At 45.8% G+C, this 26,120-nt stretch overlaps 1 protein-coding gene across 3 annotated transcripts in view; it reads left to right on the forward strand.

Annotated features, from left to right (window-relative positions):
* The window catches only part of ADORA2A (adenosine A2a receptor), a 28,100-nt gene extending 15,524 nt beyond the window's left edge, over window positions 1-12,576 (forward strand). For all 3 annotated transcript variants that reach the window (XM_014253952.2, XM_005524611.3, XM_088065092.1), the window contains exon 3: window positions 6,705-12,576. In XM_014253952.2, the coding sequence (XP_014109427.1) occupies window positions 6,705-7,665 (961 nt within the window). In that variant the 3' untranslated portion in view covers window positions 7,666-12,576. The remainder of the gene's footprint in view (window positions 1-6,704) is intronic.
* The last annotated feature ends 13,544 nt before the right edge of the window (window positions 12,577-26,120 follow it).

A 26,120-nucleotide genomic window follows, 5' to 3' on the forward strand; every position in this document is an offset into this window, starting at 1 on the left:
AGATTTGGACTGGCTCAGGCACTGCCTCTGGAAGCACAGCATAGGTTGGGTCAAGGTGCAGGCTTGTCCCAAGCCACGCCTGCAGATGGGGATTTTGTGGTCTCTGCAGTTTAAAGAAAGAAAAGGACATTTTAGTGACTCAGCCTGGCTGCTGCTTGGTGTGCAAGCAGGGAGGCTGACATGGGACAAGGGGAAGTTTTGCCACACTCACAGGGGCTGCTGCTGAGTTTAGTTTTGCAGGAGCACGTCGTTGTGATGGGCTGTGTGTGCCCGTGGGCGCGAGGCAGCGCCGCGTTGCTGTGACAATGCTCAGTCACTCACTGAGCTCCAGAGATGGAGAGGAAGCCCCTGGAGAGGCTGGTGCAGGAGAACTGTAGGAGTCTCCTTCCTTCCTGTCTTGTCCTTGGGAGGATGCAGCACACTCTTGGGAATGGAGAGACTGCCTTCATCTCCTGAACAACTGATGTGGCTGAAAAAATGGGTCTAATTTCTGATTTTTGTGCTCTTAAGTTTGAGTTTTTGGACATACTCTTTTTGAGCTTAAATCACGTGTGCTGACCTGCACAATTTAGTTCTGTCTCTTCTGAATACTTTGGTCATGCAGCACTTACATCAATTAACACAAACCTCCTGTTCAAAACCAGAATGGGAGCCCTGGAGAGCGGAAATTGCCTTTCCATGTGGACCAGTTCAGCCAAGTCTTTCCTGAAGCCTCTCCTCAGCAAGTTTGTGCTGCTATAACATTGCCTTTAATGGGTTATTTCCAAACCCATTGGTCATACCTCTTACAGCTTCTAGTTTTGATGTAGATGTAAGGAATAACTGTTCCATTCCACTGCAGAGAAAAAAAAACCTCTGTCCATAATAGTTACCTATAAACTAGATTGTCTCCACTTTTCTACAGGTCTGCTATAGATTATTTCAGTTTATAAACCAAAATAATGATAAATGGTACAAGGAAACATGTTGAGTAGCCCCTGGGAGCTGCCTCTGAAATGATTTTGAGAAGGGCTGATGTCTTGATTTCATCTCTCACGAGCTAACTCTGAGGATGTCTGCTGACAGTTTAAGCACTCTTATTGCTAGAGGATGACTTGCCAGGAAAGGGATTTTAAAAATCTGGATTTCTGCCCACGTTTTTGGCTATCAATGTAATATTGCCTCGAAAATGTAATTTCCTGGAACAACCAAGGTAAAGTCTTTTCAAAGAACCAGACTACATCAGTGCTGGGCATGACACCGGTTTCACTATCTTGTTTTGGAAAAAACAGAGCACACCCTCCTCCACCCCAGGAACAGAGGGACTGACTGGATGCAGAAACCCACAGGTAAATCCATGGGTTCCTCCCTGTCCTCTGCTGGTTTGTCCTTTTACAGAAGGAGTGATGAACTTGGCAGTTGTGTTTCCCTTTTAGAATTTATGGATGAATAAGCATTAGATTTATAGCCTCAGACATGCTGAGAAAGTGAAAGCTGATTATCTGAAGAGGGAAATGTGGTATAATTTAGATTGCACACATCCTCATGGTTTTTTTCTTTTTCTAATACTGGTTTGTCTTAAAAATGGGTCAAACAATTTGAAGCTAGTTCTGCCATTAACAGTGTGTTGTTCTAACCCCATCCTTTAATACCTGGGAAGGCCTCTTCTCCTCCCCACAGGACATGAAAGATACCACCAGGTTTTCCTAATATTCATTCGCTAATTCATTAATAAACCAGGCTTCCTTCACTCTAGTGAAACCAAAAAGGGCCATACATTTGTTTTATTCTTCTGTTTCTCTTTAAATATTTAATGTCTGATTTGTCCTAATGAAGATAGCTGCCTATGTGTATTCTCACAGAAATAAACTGTCAGTACTAAGAAGTCAGAATAGTGAGTTTTGTGATACTGCTTGCTTTTGGACCCCTCAGTACATTATTAGTTACCTTTCCAATTATTTTTCTGTGGAGAAGAGACCCTCCTCCAAAAAACTGCAATGAGAAAAGACATTTATCCATTTAAAATGGATAAAAAATGAATTTGTGAATATCTTAGGTGTTCTGCCTTTCAAACAATTTAAACATTTTGTAGAATTTGGTCAATTTTCCACAAGTTCTCAAGCACTTGGCTGAATTCTGCCAGGTTTTATACAAATATAACACTCTGCAAGCGGCAGTAAGGCACTCCCAAGGAAGGGAGCCTGAGCCATTGTTCACGCTAGGACAAAATGAGGTCTCTCACATGGCAGGTACCTGAAAACCTGCACTGGCTAATATCAAACCCTCAGGTGCTGTGAACAAAACTGGCTGTGACTCTGAGCCCCAGGATGAAGCCCTGGGCCAAGAACAATTGCTGCTTTCCAGGCTCTGTGGTGCCAGCAAAGGCTCTGTGGGCACCATGCCCAGCCACGTGCTCCTGTGCAGGCATTTGTGTAAAGACATTCCCAGGGGAAGGACAGGTAGCTCCAACACACTGGAAAGAGAGGGGACATTTTCCTTCCTTCAGCCAAACACAAAATTTGCTGAGGTTACTGAGGTTGCTTCTTGCTCTCTGTGCTGGATTCAGGCATAAAACACGCAGGTCATACAGTGCCAACTGCAGGCCTTTTCCTCTGCTGCTTTTGCTACTGCAGTGCTTCTCTGGGGAAACATTATTAAGGTACAGCTCCCTGGCGTTTGGAGCCTTGGGACTGATTTATCCCATGTGGTGGTGATTTAAACTGCAGTTCTGAGGTGGTTTTCTGCCAGAGGACATGAAGAACTGGCTTCTCAAAGTCTAGGAAGAATAGGGGAGATGAACACTAACCCTGAATGAAGTATTGGGTGTGCTAGGGACCTTTGTGCTGAGAGCAGCCTGTTTCAGTAGTTGCTTCAATTCCCTAGGGTTCCCTTCTGAAATGCTGATACGTGAGCATCTAAACCAGCGAATCAGGGTTTTAATGTTTTATTGTCACTTTGAGCCATGTGTGGACTTATTTCTTTCCCTGCTCACCATAAACCTTTTGACTTTATGGAATGCATTTCCTACATATGCTCATGTTAAATACATTTAGGGCAGGTTCAGCCTAATGTGAGAACAGAGTAAATCCCCTCCTTCTTTTAACATGGGCACGGCTTTGAATGCAGTGCCCTCGTGGCCTGCACAGAACTTGCTGTTACCAAGGTTTTATTCAAGAAGCTGATCATGTCACAAGCAGAACTGTGTCTGCCCGTCATTCCTGCTTCTGCTGTTTAGAGAAGAGATAATGCTGAGCATCTGTGCCCACCTCCCCTGTCTCCAGAGCATGGACAAACACCAGGATCACTCAGTACCTGGCAATAGAGGAGGGAGGCTCTGGACTGAGGGGCTTGGTACAGGTGAAGGTCTCTTTGATTTCTTGCCCTGTCACAGATTTCCTGGATGATCTGGGATTGCCAGGTCTCTCATTTCCACATACATGTAACAAGGATTGAATGTTCTGCTTGGTCCTGTCCCTGATGGCTGCAGCTGCCTGAGGTGTGGGCTGCTGAGTGGATGTGTTTGGTGAGCAGTGTTTTGTAATGGTTTGTTAAGCACCTTGGAGCAGTGCTAGAATTCATATCAAAGCCCTCAGCTGAGCACAGGCATTCTGGGTGATGCAGTAAAGGTGTCTGAAAAATGCTCCACACCTGACAGAGGATGTGCAGTGCTGACCACCAAAGGAGGGTCTGGAAGACAAGCAGCAGGATGGCTGGACACAGTAATGGTGAGTTAGGCCATCTACACATCATGCAATGGATTGAAAGGTTTTAACTTCTTCCTGAAGACACTCTGGACAGACTACCAGCACTGTCTTCCACCCAGTCTCAGAGACTCTGTGCAGGAATCTTTGTCTTCATGGTACAGAATTTAGTCCAAGGACCCAGAAGTGTCACATTCACAGCCACGTTACTCTATGCAGCCCAGAGGAGCTGTACATTCACCAAGGGCAGCTGCTCTCCTGCAGTCATTTTGCCAGTTGGGTGGTTGGGAGAGCAGCAGGGTAGGTGAAACTGTTTTAGGTGAAAACTTTCACATTTTCATGTGCTTGAAAAGTTGGTTTTGCCTTTTAGAGGAGGCAGGTGACTCTATCCCCACATCCAGTGCCACCATGAGCATCCCTGTGCTCTGCACTCTGGTCCTTTGTGCCTGAAATTTCACGAGCAGAAGTGGCTGTTTGTGTAAGTGCAAGTGTGTTATTTCCAGGAAGTAGAACTGCTGCTGCACAGACAATCCACATCAGACATGCTGTAAAGTCACCTGCCAGCTATGCAGAACAAGGGCTGTGGGTGTGACCACCTCCTTTCAGCTGGTTTTGTCTCCTGCATGGTGCCAGCAACTCCTGGGATAGAGGATGTGCCTGGGAAGCCCTGAACTTACCCTGTAGAGCTCTGCAGCACTGAGGATATGGAGAGTGGCTTTGGCCTGGCTGCTGTGAGCCTGGAAAGATACTGAGACAAAGTACACGGAGACGTACACGAAGTCCTCAATGTGGATAAGAGGAAAGGGTCCAGGAAAACCCATCTGGACTATAATGCTACCTCCACCAAGTCAGTCAGAGCTGCCTCATGTGGATCCTAGAAATTAAGCTCTCCTAAACAAATTAGCACTTCTCAGTGGGTACCTGGCCAACACAAGACCATTGGCTATGTCACGAGATGCTTTCTGTCCTGACCCTTGGAGGTACTGAGCAAGGTGTTACGGACATGCACTGCAGCTGGGAAACTGCTCGGGTTGAGTGCTGTCCTGAAGCCTCGTAAAGCTTCTTGCATGGGAATCCCCAGAGGAAAAGAGGGAGGGGGCAGTCTTGGAGGGGTATTTGTCTGGAGTAGTGAATATATTTTTAGTGGAAGGGACATCTCTAGTCGTGGGATAACAGCTGCACAATTTCAAAATTCTTCTGACAAGATGTAGCTAATTCCAGGGCTGCAAGGTTTTGACGGTTGTTGTGGATTTTTTTTTTTTTGGGGGGGGGAATGGGTCTGGTTTTTTTGTTTTTGTTTAGTTTTGTTTGTTTGCTTTGTTTTGTTGTTTTTCCAAGCTTCAAGGGCCTTCAGCCACTCTCTTGCTCCCTGAGTGTACATTTCAAAGCACAGATGCTGTTTTGATGTGTTGATGAGGTCTGAATGGAGCAGCTCTCTGCTACCACTCATGCCGTGCCCTTTGCATCCTTTAAGCTCTGGACAGGATCCACTAATTGCTGGAAAAAACCTTTTTCTCCCTCAGAATTAGCTGAATTCCTTCCTCATTTCAGGAAGGGCAATTTAGGTATGTTTTGTGTGCTGGGAATTGTGTGGTTGGCTCCGTTATCCACTCACTCTTTTCTGGTTTTGAAATGCAACTAAGAAAGAAATTTAAGCCTGATGGGTCTTGTTTTTTCCAAGACCCATTGTCAGGGATTTCAAGCATGTGCAGTATCTCCATTCTTTACTGTGCAAAAGCAGCCACTCTTCTCCCCTGTCTCAAACTTGCATTGGGATAGAAGCATGAACCTGTGGGAGTAATTATTTCATTGGGAGATGGAAAGATTTCTGTGGCTTGTTGTATTATTTCTTGTAATGTTTGTTTTCAGAGAGAATTCAGGGGACAGGGGGAGAAGGAGCACTGGGTAAACACTGGGAGCCCAGCGCTACCGTCCAATCACAGACACATGGGGTCAAATAAAGTGTGGGACCCACGCTGCACAATGTGGGAATCCGGCCATCTACTTTCCATACTGAGCATTACCCAGGGAAGGAAATTGCATTGAAATGTTAAACTGCTGCCCTAATTTACATTTTCAGAGGGAAGAACTGGTGGAGTCAGCTCAGGACTCGCAGTAACCTGTGAGGCCTTGGAAACTAGCTGATATTTCCAAACCAAGGTCTCTGCTGCACTGTCAGATTCTTACCATGTTGCTTATTGTTTCTTTCAACAGATCTTGGAGAGTTAACTGTTAAGAGCACTGGCTTCAGCCAGGCATCAATGCCTCCACCACTGAGGTCCCTTTGGTGTGTGCAGTGCAGCCCACGGCGTAGTCAGAGAATTGTCCTCAGATTAATTCCTCCTTTCTGAGAAAGACATGGGGCTGACTTAGCTGGGCTGACTTGCCTCAGTTGTTTCAAGAAGGTTGGTGGTGCTGGTCTGCCTTAAAGTGCCATTGAAGAGCAGAGTGAAGTGCCATGCAGGCAATGCCAACCTGGCTGCTGCAACTGAGCCAGCAGGATTTCCCTGGAGCACACCAGAATGTGGACACAAGGGTGGTGGCACTGTGCCTCCAGGTTCTTTTGTGCTATTTGGTTTACTGATCTACTGCAAAGACAATTCCATGCTAAAAGGCTGCTCCTTTGCCAGGAAGGAGACTTTGCCTTAGCCTTTGGCAAGAGACCCACAGTGTCTTCATCACAAGGGTCAGAGCAGTGCTGTTGGTTAGCCAAGCTGCAAGATCTATGTGCACTCCCAAGTGGACTGGTAGAGTGAAGGAGCACAGATGAAAACTGAACTAATTTCCCTGCTTTTCTGTCAACTATTCACTGCTTAAAGGAAAGGGGAGGGAAGTAGGTGGCAGACAGTGTCACCATGTCCATGGTGTGCTGCATTGGGTTCTGCACATCAATGCAAAGGCCCCTCTGATGAAGCAGGTGCCTTTCTCACTGTCTTCTGGAACAAGGGGCCATTGTGAGGTTGCGTGGGTGCCAGCAGCTTGTTGAATGACACTGATATAGCTCCCATCTCCTCTGCTTTCCAGGTACAATGGCTTGGTGACCGGCTCTCGAGCCAAAGGCATCATTGCCATCTGCTGGGTGTTGTCCTTCATCATCGGCCTGACCCCAATGCTGGGGTGGCACAAGCGTGCCCAGATCGAAGAGCTGGGTTCCAACTGGTCCTCTCCCATCAACTGCAGCAACAGCATGGTGGCGTGTCTCTTCGAGGCCGTGGTCACCATGGAGTACATGGTCTACTACAACTTCTTTGCCTGTGTGCTCCTGCCCCTCCTTCTCATGTTTGGTATCTACTTGAAAATCTTCATGGCAGCCCGGCGCCAGCTCAAGCAGATGGAGAACAAGATGGTACATGGGGAACGTTCCCGCTCCACGTTGCAGAAGGAAGTCCATGCAGCCAAGTCTTTAGCCATCATTGTTGGGCTGTTTGCAGTCTGCTGGCTTCCTCTACACATTATTAACTGCTTTACCCTTTTTTGCCCAAATTGTGCCCATGCTCCCCTCTGGCTGATGTATCTGGCTATTATCCTGTCTCATGCTAACTCGGTTGTAAACCCCCTAATTTATGCCTACCGCATCAGGGAGTTCCGATACACCTTCCGAAAAATCATCAGCCAGCACATCCTAGGCCGGAAGGAGCCCTTCAAGGCAGGAGCAGCCAGCTCCAGGACTTCCACCCATGGTGGGGATGCAGAGAACGCCAGCATACGGATCAGTGAGTATGCGCTAGAGGTATACACCAATGGAGAGATCCACAGGGATCCTGAAAAGCAGGACTTAAACAAATGCAAAGCTGGCTTGGAATGGCACCAGAATGGAAATGCTCTGGACTTGGAGACAAATGGGCATCTCCCACATTCCTGCAAAAATGGGGTTCTCTCAGATGCATGCCTGAACAGGGAGCTTCACAGTGAAGAGCTGATTGATGCCCAGGTGTCTTACTCAGATCTGGAAAGAGCAGCCTTTGCTGCCGCTGATGTTTCCTGATGAGACTTTCGAAGTTTTCCTGGTAGAATTATTTTTTTTTCCATTGGTGACCTCTGCCATGGCAGAAAGGGAGGTTGGGGGGCGGGGGGAGAGCAGTGTATTCAGATCGCTGTGGAGAAAGGGGTCCATATCCAGGACTATTGGATGATCCTAAATACCAGACTGGAGAAAAGCCAAGAGACCGCTGAAGTGGACTAAGGAAGGAGGGACACGTTACCCATCAATGACCTGTCACCAAGAGCAGTGCCAAGGTCGAGGATGGCATTCCAAGTTCAGCACTGGGAGACTGCTGATGCAGAGATTTTGTGACACTGTGCTGTACTGTGCCTGTGGTTGAGTGCTGGTTTCGCTGTCTTTTACCAATGGAAACAGAAGCATGGCTGGAAGTATTTGCTGAATAACAAAGAACAACTGGGAAGGGCCTCTAAGTGGCCCTGCAACAAGCAGAAGGGGGATAGCAAAATCTGTTGTCAGAAAGGATGGCAGGAGCTGCTTGGAGAGGGAAGGAATTTGCCTGATGGGAACTCTGGATACTTTCAACCATGGCACTTTGTTTTTCAGTTTGTGTTTTTAAAGCTTATACTGCAACAGGTTGCTCAAATGATTTTTTTCCCCACATGATGATAAGGTTACTTTATGTTAAGTTATACAAGATGGGCAACAACTCATATCTGTTCCCTGAGTGCTCAGTGTTCCAGATGCACATAGCAAATATAGCTTCTTAGTGCTCCACTGTGTCAAACAAATCACCAAAGCTGAGCCTTGCCAAGGATTTCCCTTGGCAAAAGGGCTGTTAGCAGGACGTGGTGCTGCAGGCCAGAGCTGTGGGCAGGGTTCTCAGGGCAGGGCTGTGAAGAGCTGTGGGTGTGTGAGCTCTTTGTAGGCTGATGGCATTTTCTGCTTTCCCCCTGTCTCTGTGCTTCTCTTCCTGAGCTCCTAGAATGCAAATTCTTTCCATGGCCCCAGATGTGCGTGAGGGGAGGTAATATTCCATATTTCAGTCACCTTCATCCTCACTCAAAAGGCTGAGGGACTTCTTTCTTCTTTCTTAGGATAGAGAGCAACCCACCCACATACTTCACCTAATTTTGGAATTCCAACAAGCTCTGTTTAAAAACCTTTTCTCCAGTGATTTCAGTTTTTTTATTGTGAAGCCTGATGTGTCCCTGTGGTGCAGAGGCCAACAGAGCTGGGCCTGTCTGGTTAGAAGATGCTCCTGCTCTGAGAAGCTGAAAGGTGTCAGTAGCATTGGAACTCAGTTTAGAAACTGCAGTTTTTACTTTCTGTAGAAAAGAACAGGCAAATCTATGCTGCAGCAAGTGTACACACTGCTGTGGTTTGTTGCAGAGGTGTTTCATTGCAGTTTGGTAATTCTCTGTGTCACAGGAAGTCTGGCAGCTCAAGGACAGCAGAAAAACACATCAGCTTGAATTCCGCCTGAACATTGTCTGTGTTTTGTTTTTCAGACAAATAATCCATGTCCAGTACTACCAGCCTTCTGGGGAGACAGGCAGTAGTGATCCTACTGGGAAAAGAAAAGTCTTGTCATTCCAGGGATCTGAGGCTTATTCTCTAGCTGAAAACATCAGAAATATCCTCCCCCAATCTGGGTTCTCCTCGTGTCTGTCCACTAACGTTTCAGAAGCCAAGGGAAACTGGATTTTCATACTTGAGGAAGAGCAGGTTAATTTTGCGTGTTCTTATTCCATGTTTATATATTGTGAACTATGAAAATGAAAAAATAGTTTTATTTTGAGGAGAATTTTCTTTTTTCCAGTTTCCCTGCACACATATGGGGAGAAATTTGTGGTGCTGAATGTGTTTGGGTATGTAGCTCCTCTGGGATAGCACAAAATTTACTGTCAGATGGATAAAAAGGCGTGGCTACCACCACAGTCCTTAGCAGAAAGAGAGGCCAGTTTGTAAAACAATAGGCTTCATGGTTTAATTGAACTGCTGCTTTCTTGGCAGGGCTCTTCCCCATAGTTTGACGTCAGAGGATCATCACTCCAGTGATACCACCATTAAGGAGCACTAAGCCATTTCCCTGTGACTGACGTCATAGGTAGTTCCTCCGTAGGTGACTCGGGATATCGTTACTCTTGATCCTTCTTGATGGAATATTTCTGTAGGTTATTTGTGTGGTGGCTTCTCTGACCTTCTGTAACAGCAGCAGAGGAACTCAGGAAAATGGGGGGCTGTTCTCTTCAGGCCTCAGCTGGGAGCTAAAATGTTTCTAAGAATAACACAAGATTACATCCGGCACTCATGTCAATAACAATTAGGTCCACAAAGACCCAGAGCAGGGAAGGAAGTGTGGGAAAATACCAGCATTGCTCATGTGCTGGAACACGCAGAAGTGCAGAAGAGTTGCCTGTTGAGCTGTAGCTGCCATTGTAAAGGGATGGTTTGCACTGCATTGGATCAGACTTCCAAGAGTTGGTGTGGATTGGCTGCTTTCTATCGTTTCCTGAGCATCTCCACACTCACTTGTGGCAGTTTCTTGCTTGATTGTCCCAAGAATCAAGTTGATCTATGTTGATGGACAAGCTTAGGATTGTTTTGCTTTCCAGATTGCTCTGGAAAATTTTCCTGCCCAACGAGATCACCACGCAAACTTACTGACTTGCCAGATATCTTGAATTTAGCTTTTGTGTTGCTGCTTGAGCTGCCCCCAAGTGTATCCAGTCCCTTTTAATATTAGTGATCCAGACTTGACGTGAAAAGGGTGTGTGAAGGGGGTGGGCTGTGTGCAGGAGGAAGGGCAGACAGGAGAGTGTGGTTTGTGGAGCTCTCTGCAGTCACAGAAAGGAAGGGATTGCAGCTGCACCACGTGCTAGGCCTTCTGGCAAACATTTGGCTGAGATGGACCCTCAGAAGATGTTTCTGAAGCAGCTGGGGAGAGCAGGAGCTTTTTGAACAGAATTTTGGACTTCATATTTCTTGTTTCCTAGGGATCATAATTTCAGGTCTTCCTGCTTTTTGGTTTGTTTTTCTTAAAAAAGAAAGAAGCACTAGGTCCCATCAGCGAAGTGTGCTCTTTCCTTCTCCTGGCAGCTCTCCACCCTCGAGAGAAGTACCTGCCTTCCAAACTTCCTAGGACCACTCATATCCCCAGTTTTCTTCAAGCTGGAGAATGTTTAGCTGATCCAGTTGTTCTGGATAAACAAAGATGGTGGCAAGACAAAGGGAAGAATGAGGTGACTATCAGGAGAGGCTGGAGAAGACCTTCTTGGGAATCCCAGGTGAAGTGGGTCCAGAGAGTAGGAGCTGAGGTCAGCAGACTAATTTCATTGAACGGGAACTTCTTGCTAAAAAAGTCAGAAGAAGCATAGAGAGATGATGTGCCTCATTTGGCATGTGGGCATTCCATGAATATCCCCATTCCCTGAAGACTCTTAAGGCTCCAGAGTTTATTTGCTTTATAAGAGTTTTGGAGAAAACGAAGTTTGATCGGTTGCCAGGAGTAATTTTACCAAGAGTTCTTGGGGCTCTCTCCTCAACAGGGCACTGCTTTTCTGTGTGTGCAGATAAATGCACTTACAGCTGTATGCTGCAGAGTCCCTTTTGGATCAGTGACATTTCAAAGCTCTGCAAGCTTGAACTGCGGCTCTTGAACTGAGAAGCAATTTGGCATGGTGGGACAGGTGGGAATACTGGAGACAGAAAGGATTTTTTGCTGGTCCCAGATGGGGGCCAGCTAGGACCACCTGCTAGGGTGCAGGTGGACTTGGAGTGACATAGAATAATCTGAACCTTTGATCATTTTTTGAAGCTGCCTCAGGGGATGCTGGTGGATACAGAGAAGCCTCTAAGGTGTGGGAGACTGGAGGGTCAGGATGGACAGGAATTCTTGGTAGTGAAGGAGCATTTGTAGAGTAGGTGTTTGGGAGGATTTCAGAGGAGCAGGAATATGCTGGAAGGTGCTGTGGGGTGTAAAGATGATGCTGGCATGAGACCAAGGTGTGACTTGCTGAGGAAGGTCTCTGGAAGGGATGTACAGCCTTACAGCTCTCCTCGGGTCACTGCAAGGATCAGCCCTTCCTGGGGTGTGCTCAGGGTGTCACAGGATTGACTTTGTAGGGTCTATATTGACTGAGGCCGGGATGGTTCTTATGGATTATGTCCTTTCCAGATACATTGTTCCATTTCATGAGCACATCCAGGTATAACAAATCCCCTTCTGCTTCATGAGCATGGGCCCTACCCTGAAACCAAATCCTTCCATCCAAGTCCTGTGGAAGGACAAACAGGCTGCAGTGGTGCTGCAAGGCATTAAACCTGCATGCAATAGTCTCCAGTGGTGTTTGCTAAGTTCAGCTGCCTGAAAGTCAGTTCTCTCCCAAATTGTTTTGGGCATCAAATTGCACTGAGTCATTTCAGCGTTTTTTCTTTCCAGCCCTGAGCTTCTGGCTGTCTTTATGGCAAAGCACATAAAGAGTAACAAAAATTGCCAGTTCCTCATTTGCATGAGAGGTGACTAACCCTGACAGAGAATCCCCAGACTGGGGCAATGTTGTTGTGCCCCCACCTTACTTGCCTGCTGGGGCTGTTCACACAAGGATGTGTTAAAATCAAGACTGGAACCTGTTGATCTGAGAGCATCCTTCACTCCCCCCACTGTCTCAGGAGCTGGTGTTCCTGCACTGTCCTGTGGAGAGGTTCTCTGTGGTCTGCAAACCAAGACACTATGAGCACCCTGCTGCACATGCTGTCAGTATGAAACAATTACTCTTTTAATTTAAATGTTTTACGATATAGGTGTTGTTTTCCCTCTGTCAGTTACCATTGGGGGGTGGGAAGGGAGTGGGAGAATCTGTGCATGCAAATGTATTTAAAGTGCGTTGACCAAAGGTTTTTTTGAATCTGTGAAGTTTTCATATCTGTGAAGTCATCAGACTGCTGGGCAGTGAGGAGCCGCTGGTGCTGCGGAGTCTGTCTTGGTTACATTTCTTAATAAGCATTAAAATAATAAAATATATTTGTAAAAGAGAGTGTGCGTGCCTTTGTCCCAGGAAGATCCGGCTGGCTGGGTCTTGTGTGCAAGTATTTTTTTATTATATTATTAGCTTTCTCCATTGATTGATCCTTCTGGAGAGCTCTCTCCTTGGTGCTGCCTGTGCTTTCACAGAAGAGATTAGCACAGACTGAAGTGACAGAACCAAATGGACTAGAAGACTCCTCCCATCTCTAACATCCCAGGATCTGTCATTGTGGCAGTAGAAATTGTTCACAGTTCTGTATGGAACACAAAATAGAGCTGTTTTCACCCAAACCACTGCCCTGGCAGGAAGGAGGTGTTCTGCAGCAGGACCTAAGGGTCCATAACTGCACCAATACAACAGCTTTGCCAGCTGTGACTGGGCCATCCCACCCTGCTGGCTCTCCTTCCATGTGGCCCTGCTGGTGCATCTCAGACCATCACCCTTTCAGACTTCTGCCCAGTTTTTGCCAGCCAAATTAGTCTAGAAATGGAGGCAGGAAATCTACATGCTGCTGTGATGTTTCTCCTGTCAAATCTGAGCAATGCTGAAGCAAGAGTAATTTCCAGCTTTTTCCAGCTGGCAGCTACTAAATATGTGTCTAAGGAGGTTAATAGAAGTCTGTTCAATCCAGGAGCACTTGGAATTGGGAGGTTCTGAAATGAAAGTTCACCAGATAGCCATCAACCACCAGTCACTCCCTCTTTTGGGTCACTTTGAGCTGTGCTCAAGGCCTCCTCACAGGAGGCCCCAGTTTGTGGAGAGGTTCTGGCACCCTGGTGCTCTGCAGCCCAAGCTGTTCAACCAAGTGTGTAATTGAGAAGCTTTTTGATTTTCCCTCCTGTCACAAACACTGTGCATTTTGTTCTGCAGCATCAAAGGCTGGAGCTTCAGAACAATGGGCGTCTGCAGGAGCCCAGCGGGAACAATGCTCGTACCTAAGAAAGAGAACTTGGAAGAACAGAAAGAGCTCCCAGCTTAACAACACAATTGGCCTGATCAGAAATCTCTGCTCAGAGATCCACACCTTGGCTCAGTTGCCCGGAGCAATTAGACTCTGCAGGGTTTTTACTGTAGACAAGAGCTGGCTGCAGCACTGGGGAGCTGCTGACGTATCTGAGTGATGAAGCAGGATGGGGCTGTGGAGGATTAGTAGGTTTTTCCTACAAATGGGAGATAATGATTTTGGCTAAAGAGCTTTTCTCAGTAGTTAAAGCAGCAGAATCTTTCTTATCACTTTTGCCCCCAAACAGGAAGACTTTGGTGCTAAGCATAATATACACAAGTGTCTGTATGCGTTTCAAAAAGTTTCAGGTCATTAAAAAGCTCTGAGCACCTCCTCTGAGGCCCTCACAATTTACTTTCACAGGAAAGATACTTCCAGTCTTGCATTTGACTGTGACCATGTGAGAAATGAGATTCTCTGTGTGTTCATTCATGGGAAGGAGACAGACTTTTGCCTGCTCTGAATGATCCTGGGAGGAATCCACTTCTCTGATCCCACAGATAAGCACCTCAGGTTAGATGAAGTGACTCACTGCATGCTGGAGTCTTGCTGAATGGTAAGTGGACCTGTGTTCCTCCCTGACTTCACAATCTCCTCTTCAGTGTTGTTCGGATAACAAAGAGGGGCATTTCTGGATATTGGAGATGTTTCCTCAGAAATTACCCAGTGGATGGGGATGTTGAAGGAGTTTTGGCTGTGAGATGCAGTCATTTCTCTGCTTTGGGACTGCAGCAGTCACTGCTAAGATCCTGCAGTGTCAGGAAAGTGCTGTCTAGATCTCAGAAAATCAGAACTTCACTTCAAGAATTAGAGTCCTTGCAACACATCAAAGAAAGTAATCTAAACCAAGTTTGGGTCTGAGAACAGCGTGGTGATTTTTCAGCAAGTGAAAGTCAAGGAGTGGGAAAAGAACTTTCCATCTGCAAGTTCAGAGTATGCTGTACAAAGATGAGGTTATGTGGAGTGCAGATCCATACTGTGTGGTCCGAGACTGTTACACTGAACTCCAAAGCAGGGACTGCGGTTTCTGGGAGTGTTCTGCTGCAATCCAGAGAGGTGACTGCAACTTCTACAGATCCCAGGGAAGTCTTTAAACCTGCCAGCTTGGACACTGACAGCACTGGAGCTGCAATTGCTTGAGTTTAGCCAAGGATTTATCCAGAGCCTGAGGCAGCTCCAATCTTTTGCCTTTACTAGGTAACAGCTCATAATGACAATGAAGAAATCTATGTGCATGGGGTGTCTTGCTGCCTCAGCTGTTGATGAGATCATGGGGATATTTTTTGGGCTGGTATTGGTCCAAGATATTTCTTCTAATTGGGAGTTAAGCATATCTCAGGTATTTCATGTTGCTGGAGAACTTGCAGCTGCATCATTTGGGTATTTGGCATCATCTGGACTGTGAAAGCTTGTGCCTGTTCTTTGGGATTTCCATGGATGCGGGGCTCTTGTGCAGTGTGGTGATTGCATCCAGGAAAAAAACCACCTCCTAATAAAGAGAAATGAGCAGCCTGGATCAGTTCTATGAAGAACGCAAAACAAGCCTGGGCCATCTCAGGGTAAGCTGCACTCATGGTGCCTCCTGAACCCATGTCCTGTTATTGTTGGTGTGGAACATGAGGGTCTGGGCCAATGAAAATAAGGAAGGTGACTTGACAGACACAGATTTTATCTTTTGAGATTCGTCATGACCTTTCTTGTGTATAATAAATAAAGTTGACTCAGGAATTGGCAAGTGCCCTGTAACACGCAGTCCTGGTGTTAGGACTCGGCAGAATGTTCTGCTTAGCAATGCACTCTGTTGGCTTTGTTTGCCAAGTTCCTATTTCGGAGGTGCTGAAGGGCTGAGCAGTGGCAGATGCTGAAGCCTCCTGTGGACAGGTGTTCTGGGCCCAGCACCTCTGCCCAAGCTGACCCAGGCTGGGTGAAGGCCATTTTGACTGCATGCTCATACAAGCTTTTACCACTGAGCTATAGAAAAAAAGAGTCCTCCCAAGGAGAAATGTTTGCAGGGCTGTGAGTCCTGGGCCCAAGCGGGCTCCCATCCTTCCACATTACTGTATAACCTGCCAGGCAGTTAAGTCGACATTGAACAATATTGCTTCCTGTGTTAATGTCTTGAGCAGCCCTGCCACACACACTGGATCCTGTGATATTAAACCATTCCATCATCCAGAGAATTTGACTGGTTTCACAGGTGACAGGAATGGTAGCTCTGAGACTTGCCGAGTGATTCCCTGACATCCTGTCTTCTCTGTTAATGTGATTGTGAGCAATCACAGGTTTCCTGATCCAGCCCTGTGATACACAAGGCTCCTTGCAGGCGACTGAAGATCGTGCTGTTGACTTGAAGCTGTTCTGTGCTGGTAACACATCTGATTGTGAAGTTATTCTGCAGATCCAAAAGACACGGGGGAGAAGAGGATTAATGTTTGCATTCCCAATCCAGAGAGGCACTGGGAGATGGCTGCAGTTAATTCACAAGGATTGTGACTGATTGAAAGGCAGAGTCTCAAGAGGAGAGCACCCAGCACCAGTACAGGGGTGCTGGGCTAGATGGCACCCAGCACCTTAAAGGACAGCTGACTGCCTCATTTCTGAGGCTTGCCATTTGGGAGCAGTCCAGTATTCCAAGTGTTTCCTGCCTTTCTTTATATCCATGCCAAAAGCACTGACAGAATAGGGTGGAGACAAAAAAAATCTCAGACCCTCCTCAAGATCCTCCTCTAATTCCAGAAGGATCAAAATGCTAAAGGTTGCACTGGAAAAACAGAAATAGTCTTTTCTCCCACCATCGGTAACTCAATGCCACAAGTAAAGCTGAGACTCAGCTGCTTGTTCTACAGCTGTGTCCTTTCTGAAGTCATGAGAAACAGCATTTTGGTTTCCTTCCAGAGGAAATACACAATAATATCCCTAACTTGCACTGAGGCCTTCCAGTCTGCTGAACTAACCCAGCAATTCATCTGCAATAAAATTAAACCCAAGATCCCCTATTCCTTATGGAATATGCCAATGCATAGGAATCTATGTCTTTTAATCAGAAACACTTCTGGCTTGCTTTCTCTGAGCCACTGCTTCCCAAGCAGTTTCTCTCCCATCCTAAATTCTATATTTGCAGATGATCCCTCCTTTCCTGCCATACACCAGACCTAATGCACGAGAAGTTTATCCAAAATGCAGGCGCTGCCTGTGCCTTTTCATGGTTCAAAACTACCTGCACTTTCAAGGACTGCAGCAACTGTGTTCTTGTAGATTTTCCCTGTGTGGCTGGAGAAGAGGACGTGCTCTCTATGCTAAAAGAAGTCTCTGATTCCCTTGCAGGAGGGTCTTTCCATCAGCCTTTGATTTGGAAACACTGTGTGGGACATACAATCCTCCCTGGGAGAGTTTAATGCCTTCTTCCCGTCCAAAGCATAAAGCTGTGTCCTGGGGTCAGTGACATGTGGCTGACACTGAACACTGAAGCCTGTGTGTCAGTCAGGTCTGGGAAGAGCTGTGCTCTGTGTGCTGCACAGACGTGTTCACGGTCTCCAAAGGGAGGTCCTTGAGGACAGAGCCATGAATTCAGTGTTTTCCAGGTGGCTGTGTTCTCTCCATGCCAGATGAATCCGAGTGCTGTGAAATGTGTCCCTGTTCTTTTTCCTAAAGAGTTTAATCTGCTGATGTCACCAGGTAAGGACACACAGGAACCTGCTCTCCCTCAGCATCTGTGGCCTTTGGCCTCTGCTGGTAGTCAGGCATCGCAGGAAAACTACAAGTGACCTAAAACTCTTTTTTTGCTAACCCTTGGCCAGTGCAGCAGATAGAGAAGTAATGGCAGTTTTCCAGCAGGTGAGACCCTCCAGGCCAGCCAAGCAGACAAGAAAAATAAACACAGGAAATAGAATCCATGCAATAAGATAACAGAGAAAGGAGAGGTTGGGAGAGCTTTCTGCTGCTTGTGTGTCAGGGGGAAACCCAGAGCTTGGAGCTCTTTCCAACAGGAGCAAGCAGATGTTGAACCTCAGCACAAAGGAAGGGGTTACTGCCTGGATGGAGAGGAGAGGAGACTCTGATCAGCTCTGCTCTGTTTTTCTGTCTCAAAAGCAGTTTTCAGTCACAGTGATGATGGAAATTCTGCTGTTTCACCTGTGAAACCCATTCCCTGAACTCTCCCCTTTGTGTCCCATCCCCCCAGACCCAATGGGGTTATCAGAGCCTTCATGCTGCTCAGTTTACCCCTCGGGGACTGGCAGAGCAGTATTGTGGTGAGGCATCTGCTGGCTCCATCCCTGTGCTCAGTGAGATGGAGAAACCACCTGTGGTGCTCAAAATAGCCCGTGCCTGGGCAATCCAATCCAAATGGTGTTGATAGTGCTGGGGGATTCCCATGCCTCATAAAGAGGCTTTTGTTGGGAGGATCTAAACTGAGCTCCAGGCCTTGCCAGCTGTGGAGAGAAGCAGATGGATCTGCAGTATAAAAATAGATGGAAGCAGACTTGTTCTGCCTCTTTTCTTCACCAGCTCAAAGTACAGTCCCAGAGGTGCCTGGTCAGCAGAACCAGAGCAGGGAACTGGGTGCTTTGCAGCTGCCAGTCTGCCTGGAGCCCATTAGCTATTGTCAGAGACAGAAATTTATCTCTCCTCAGTCCCATTGCCTTACAGCTGCTGTGTGGACAATCTTGTTTGCTTGCAGCTGTTGGCAGCACGTTGCATCCCATTTCCCTGGGGCAACAAAAGCAGGAGAATGGGACATTTCTGTGAGACACCAGGTCCCTGAAAGAGGTATGTGTGTGGCTATGGCCTCTGAGATGTCTGTTCAGCACTTTAGGACATGTGCTGAAGACTTGCACCAGTATGTTAGAGGCTGTTCCAATAGCTGACTGGTAGATTTTGCAGCATCTAAGACTTTTGTGTATTGCACATGGAAACCTCATTTTTTCCCAACCCCAACTACAGGGAGAACATTTTGGACTGGTATTATCTTTGTTGTTGCTCCAAGTGACTTAGCTGCTTGTTCATACCAAAACCCTGAGTTAAAACACCTTCCAAAGGCTCACCAACCTTTGTCTCTTAGGTAGATTAAAAGGGGGTGTCCTCTGTGGGTACCTCCAGGCCCTGTTGTTCATCCCAGTGCTTTCCATCTAAGATTAGAATTTTTTTCAGCTCTAAAATACAATGGTTCTTGTGTACAAAAGCAATTGAGAGACTATACCAATATCTGTTACAGGCAGGACATGTCCCTGTCAGTCCATCAGTCCCGTGTTTGCATAAAATCCCCTTCTCAGCTGGCATCCCCACTCCCTCCCTCCCTGCTAACTGAATAAGGAGCACGTAGATGTTTCCTGAAGGGTCTTTCCAAAGGCACTAATTCAATTAGGGCATTTTCCTGTAATGAATGTTCCTGAGGTAAGGTAATTGAACCTGACTCTGCTTGGGTGGGTGGGGGCAACGGGGCAGCACTGCTGACAGAGATCACAGGATGAATAGAATAAAATTTATTGTTCCAATACATTCAAATGTGTTGTCTCTTTTTATGCTCCCCAACTTTTACCTGTGCTGTTTTGAAGACGGTTGCACTCTTCCTCTCCTCCTCTTTTTTTTTTTTTCCCATTTCAATTTGTGAATCTGTTTTTCACTTTTTTCAGTTTTAGCTTTTTGTTTCTTTCTGGTTTCTTCTCCTCTGCCTCATGTTCTCCTGCTTCCTGAAAAGGTGTGTGCTGTGGTGTGTCAGGCAGAGGCCCTGAGCCTGGCCTTACCTCTCTACAGTGGCATCCAAGTATATACTGGCTGATTCCCTGACATTTCTATTGCCAAATAGCAGCAAGAAGGGAAGAGGGAGCAAAGAATAGCATTGTTGGGAGAAACTAGGTCAGAGGTTGAGGTGGGAGTGCAAATGGAGCTCTTTTGATAAGAAATTTCCAAAAGGCTGCAGATAGTTTCTCATCAGGAATATTCTCCTTGATCACAGACCCCTGTGCTATCATTTGGTGCTGGGAGTCAGGAAATAGTGGCAGCATTGAGCCTTTCCACTTATTTACAGCGTTTCCTTTTGCTTGTTGGGGAGCAGAAAGGGTTGTCTAAAGGGCTTGTTTTTTATCTGAATAAGTCTGATTTGCCAAGTAGAGGCAATTGCTGTTCCTATACCTTGGGAAGCACATGGTGGGGGAAAGGTGACTTCTGGAGCCCAGGGATTGGGGTTTTTTCCTCACACATCTAGAAAGTCTGGGTTGACAGAACTGCTGACAAGAACCTACCAGTAACATGCCAGTAAATACATGTAAATACTAGACTAGGAAGCATCTGCCCTGCATTTCAATAGTGTAAACTTGACATTTGACCCCTGATTGTTTCTTTTTTTAGCTGCTTAATGTTTGGTACTTACAGGAATGTCTCAGCCACTGAATTGATAGGATTCAGCTTACAAAATGTTTCATCTCTAGTGACTGTCATGAAAGGTCTCCACACTTCATGGGGGAGCTCAATGTTGCCTCCACTTTCGGCAGTCAGATGCTGGGATCTGGTGGGATGGAGCCTTCACAGAAATTTCCAGCAGCATTGCAGGAAAGGTGGGATCAAAACTGGGGGCTCCAGCAGTCCAGTCCAGACCTCACTTCCAGCTCCACATCTCCACTGAAACCCTAGATACAAACCAGAATCAGGATTAAATGTGTGCTGTGATCGCTGTGTGCTTGGTGCAGCACAGCAGGGGAAACATCCTCCAAAACACAGCCCTGCTTTGGGCATTAACCTGATTTGGGCATTAACTTGGTCTAATAATTCAGCAGTATTTGAACCACAAGTGCAGCATGTGTAGAGTGGTACCTCCGTTTTTCCAGGTGGCCACCGGGGGTCATTTTTACTTTTGTTTTGCATTGTTGAACTCGGACAGGATGCTCGAGCTGAGGACAGGAGCCGTGAGTGCTCCCTCTGCTGTCTGTGGTCTTTCAGGTTCCTGGCTAATCTGGTCCCTGCTCAGACTAAATGATTTGCTGGGTTGGAGATGATACTGGAGGCCATTTGGTCTGCAGACGGCTCTGTAAAGGACCCACCAAATACATTTGTTGCTGTTTATATGCAAGGCCCAGTGTGACTCACAGCCCGTGTGTGACTGTGAATTCAGGTTTGGACCGAGTGTACTATCCCAATGAGATGGGATGGATGTGTCAGCTTTGTATTCAGCTGAGGATGGACTGGACTGGGGGACACTCATGCACGTGGTCTTTCCTGAGGAGGTGACACCTGCAATGTGTCATCCTGCATGAGATGAGAAGAAATAAAATCCTTTCCAGTTTTGGGTAGAAATCTCAGGTCTGTAAAGCAGCTTCTTCCATGGACTTCTCTGATGGTTTATTTCAGTTCACTTTTATAGGAGAGAACGATGGAGACTCCAGGAGACACCAGGACACATGACTTGACTCAGCATCAAGACTAAGGCCCTTTTAGGGAGGTGCCAAGAAGTCAAGGGGGAATGGGGCAACCACAAAGGATTTTTAAAAGCAGTTAAGCAATTTAAGAGCAAAAGTGCCTCTAAATTACTCTGAATGTTGGGATTATTAAGTTTACTAACCCTGGTCCTTATTTGTTTGGGTGGAGATAGAAAACATTTTGGCTATTTGAACTGGGCAGTACCTTGCCAGAGAGCAGCAGCAGCAAGCCGGGGGGCAGCCCTTTCCATTGCGTTGGGCTTTTGTGGCTTCTCATTTCATGTTTATGAGGCCTCCTTTTGCTTTTGGAGGGTCTTCCCCTTTGTTTGCTTGCTTTGTGGGGCTTTTTGTGCCCTTGGCACTCTCTATTTGCAAACCACATTCTGGAATGGTGCTCAGGAAGACATTCCTGTGTTGCTGTAACATAATCGATCCTTTGTTATGGTATTTCACTTAGTTCAGGTGCCCCTGAAGGATGAGCAACTGTGGTCAGAAGCAACAAGGTTTTCTGGCTGCGATTGTTCACTGGCCTGGCAACTAATAAAAGTTCTATTTTTCTTCACCTTGGTTAAAATGCAAACATGTCCCTACATGCACAAGACATGGAGGTTCAATAAACCCAAAGGGCTCACTGTTAAGGTAAGTCATCCTGAGAGGCTGAGCATTGATGGTTTTTTACATTTAAGAAAGGAAATTACCTTAAATATCTTTTTTGCTGCTAAGTTTGGCCCATGCTTTGTTAGCTGCTGTACACATTAAACAAGCTAAAATAAAATCTAGCATAAAAAATATAAGATACAGAAATAAGACAAAGGAATAACAGAAACAAGCAGCAATCTGATCATGTACCTGAGTTCATCCAGACCATATGGAAACAGTGAATTGTAATCAGGAAGCTGAAAGACAAAATGGTACTAATTTTAGAAGTTTTGTTCAAGTTTATGAAAGTGAGAACATACTTATAGGCCAAGTACACATGGATGAGGGAAGCTGGATCACTGGCAAATCAGAGGCAGGAAGAAAGAGGTCGACGTGGAGTCAGGACTGGAAAGGGTTATTGCCTGAGATATGAGTATTTTGTCTAATGCATAAGGTGAACAAAGGTGAAGAAAGGCCACAGGCATATTAGTTATTTGCAAATTACACTATGTCTTCCCTCCCTCTGCCCAATCTCAGCCATTGTGTGGAGCAGGCAGCAATACGTGTGCATCTGTATCCATCCATCTTCATAACAGCTGGGTTAAATTGCACTTTAGGAATATCATTTGCAGGCAGCTCTTACTGCTGCTCCCAGCCTCTGTCCAGTAATCTGTTGCTCCAGGGGCTGGGCACATTTTGAAACTGTAGTGAGACAGAAAGTATATGCTGCTGCTCCTCTCACCTTTATATTCTATTATTCTGCTAAATCACTGCTTTGTAAGTAAGCATTCGTCTAGGACAGGTAATTCAAGATCTTGTGATTCAACGTGACTAGAGCATGATTCTTTGTACCTGTAGGAAGTGAGGAATCTTTCCACTCAGATTTTGCTTATAACCTTAGCAAGAGCTTCCACTCTGAAAACTATAGCTTTGTATATACAGAGGTTCCCAGTGGTTTGGTTTCTGAAGGGATCTTGCTAGCAGTGATAAATTACATTATGCTAGAAGGAAACTTTGAGGACCTGCAATAGTTAACATGAAATTAGGCACATAAAGTGACCAGAGAAGCACCAACCAGCAGATGTGATAGTCAGTGTATCATTTTTTTTGTACACTAAATGTAAGGTCCAAGTGAATCTCTGAAGTGTTACAATTCCTCAGGATCACAGCCTAACTGGATGTTGTTTTGCAATGCTGAGCAGACCTCCAGTGTAATTGCTTCTTCCCTCCCAAAGCTGGAACATCTGGATTTATAGTGACAAAAGCAATCCAGCAAGAAAGGGCATGAGAAATGGTACCCTGGTGGATTAGAAGAGATACTAGATATGGTCTGAGTTACAGCACATGTAAGACACTCTCTGGCATCCCCCAGCTGTTTCATCCCTCAGTAACAGTTCCACTGCTGCTCTCCTCTGTTGGGAACTGCTGCTCACAGGGATGGCTCCTCAGCCAAAACATCTCCCAGAGCTCCTCTGCCATCATCTAAATGGTGACCCATCAGCCACTTTCAGTAGCAACTACTGATAACAACCTCTACCATTTTGCCCTAATATCGATTTATTAATTACCTTTCTTTGTTTTAGGTGCATGTTGGTTAATTTTCACCTACCACTGCTCACTTCTCTGGGGAGAACATATAACCTATATGTTACAAGATCATAAAAACACTATAGCTGAAGGGGATGCAACAGGTGACCACTGTCTCTTCCTGGGACAATTATGAAGTTTGGTGCCTCTTGAAGGAGCTAGATGGACCCTACTCACACATCTTCACCTCTGCCTGAAGTGCCTGCTAATGCTCTGTGGAGTCAGGGTGAGGAGTGTGGATGTGTAGGTAGGGAGATATGTGTCCTTCACTGCTCCTTCTGATTATCACAGAAGGAGGCTGAACTAGAGGAGCTTCCCAGGGCACAGCCTAGCTTAATGAAGGCTTTTAAAAAATATCAAATTTTATTCAGTTCCTGGAACTGAACTGATGCTGGTGACGGCAATTACACCAGGCCCAGGAGGAACTGAACTCTGTCAACATATTTGTAAGTGATATGCTTGTGACTGCTTCACATTGTGGAACAGAGGATGTAAAAGATGAGTGAGCAGATAGCAAAAATCTCCAGGCATGCAAATAAAGGGGGATATGCATTTTTTCCAAAACCATTTCTTTTTGGTATATAAAAAGAAGGGTCCTTTGTTCAGGGTATTTCTCACCCAGAGTTGCATCTTGGAGAAAAGCAAGAGCTAGTGCTCATGTTGTTGCTAGTGATTAAGAATTCCCACAGGAGATCCTGTGTACCTTTGACGTAGGCTCATTCCTTTCTGTGCTGTCTTCCTCCATCCCCATCTCTGAGCCTTTCTCTGCCACTCTCTCTCTCTCTTCTCCCATTGCCTTCTGTCCCTACCAACTTGAAACAGCATCTTTTGAATAATTGTTGACACAAGCTGTCTTACTTGTAGATGCTGCAGGGGTTGGGAAGGCTCCTCAAGCAAAGAAAGTTCAGTCCTTGGAGTCATGGAAACCAGCCAGGAATTTCTGATCTCCCATTCCCAGGGGCATGAGGAGCCTGCAGAGGAAAACCAAAGGTGACCATTTCCTCAGTTTAAATGTCATTGACCTGAGTTGCAGATGTTTTCCAAGACTTTTTAAGATCAAGAGAGCAGTCTTGGAAATATAACTGGTAACTTGATGGAGGATCATTTCAAATTATAGTGTCCTATAAAACAATAAAGGAAATTTTTATTTGAAAAGAAGAAAGCATCATCACTGTATTTTTCAATTCTTCAGAGCTTTTTTTTTTTAATCACACCTGATACATGTGTGCAGCTTGTTCTTTGAGGGAGATGGATATTAAATGGCCAGATATTATTTCTTGAAAGTATGAACACAGAATATCAAGATAGTCTAAAATGTTAGCTATGTGCTATAGGATCACTGAGGATAATGTGTTAGAAGGAGAAAGGAGGTGACAGTGGGACTAAAGCTGCCTCTTTTCTGTAAGGGTGATATCTTAACAGCTCTCATGGGAGGAAGGACATGTTCAACCTAATAGGATAATGGAATAATATGTTGAACATATCAGCTTTGACACAGACCATCTGGTGGCTGTAGACGCAAATAACCTAAGGAAAACAAATTTGAAATGTTTCAGGAAATGGCTATATGCATGCAGCACAGTGTGGGGGCAGGAGGGTGCCTGTGAGTAAAAGGAAAGAGATAAAAGCCCCTCTCTTTGGCTGTGGGAAGAGTGTCTCACTAGTTCCTGGAAAGGACTACATTCCATCCTTAATGATATTTGGGCTATAAATTTATCCATCTCCTCTGGACCCACAGACTCTGCACTGTGAGGTTGTTTGAGACCAAAGGTCTCATATGGAGTCTAGCTGGTAAACAGAAAAATCCCCAAAGCCAAAGAAAGAATCTTCCAACAGTTACTGTTGGAAATTTGCTCAGAAATTGTTGGTATGGTAACTATTGCTCAGCAGGGAAATTATCTCCACCAGTAGGTCATTCACAATCTCTTCCTTTCCTTCTTTCTACTGCCTTTGTGTTTCTAACACATCCTGTCTTCTCATTTCTGTCCAACCAGTTGAAATTCCAGGGACTTGCACATGGCTCAAGTCCAGTTAGGTGTTGTGTCTTGAGGAACCACGTGAGTCTGTTCTGTGTGTACAGCCTGGCTGGCCACATTTCAGCGTGTTGTGTGAGCACTGTAACGTGATGACCCAGAGGCATCACTCTCATCACTCTGGGTTCCCTGTGCAGTGGCTGGGAACACGTCACCAATGACAGTACCAGTGACATAAACTTCTAACAAACCTTTAAAAGATGCTGAAAATACCCAAGATTTTGCAAAGGCAAATCAATCCTTGCAGATCCCCTCTTGCCTTGGTGCGCAGGTGCTGTCTCACATTTGGAAGTTTGTGCTACTACAAGTCCACAGACATTTGTATGGGCTCAGGAAGGAGAGTAGAGTGTGTTACACTCTTCATAAATACACCTTCCTTCTTCCTCATGTGCCAGCGGCACATCAGCAGCAAGTATCACTTTGCTGTGCAGGAATGGCTTTGATAAAAGGTACACTAATAAGATATACTCCATTGATGAGTTATTTCTGGCACAGACAGAGCTGGAAGGAAGTCAGCATTTACACACAGACACTCTGTGGCCTGGGAAGGTCTGAGAACCCTTTAAACACTTGGCTCAGAAATGGCTCTTTTCCTTTTATCTAGGAGATTTTTCCTTTCCTGTTAAGTTAATTAAACTTCTGTTTTGTCTTCCTTATGCCCTTTTGCCAGCATCTAGGCTGTTCATGAAGACACCAGTTCAATAACCATCATTTAGTGTCAAGCTTATGTTACTACTGTTTGTTTGTCAAGTGCAGCTGCAGCCGTCTGCCCAATTTCACATGTTGCTGTGAGCCAGAG

Source organism: Pseudopodoces humilis, chromosome 20, assembly GCF_049639895.1.
Source record: "Pseudopodoces humilis isolate 2021_Gansu_Grassland_sample_001 chromosome 20, ASM4963989v1, whole genome shotgun sequence".
NCBI lineage: Eukaryota > Metazoa > Chordata > Aves > Passeriformes > Paridae > Pseudopodoces > Pseudopodoces humilis.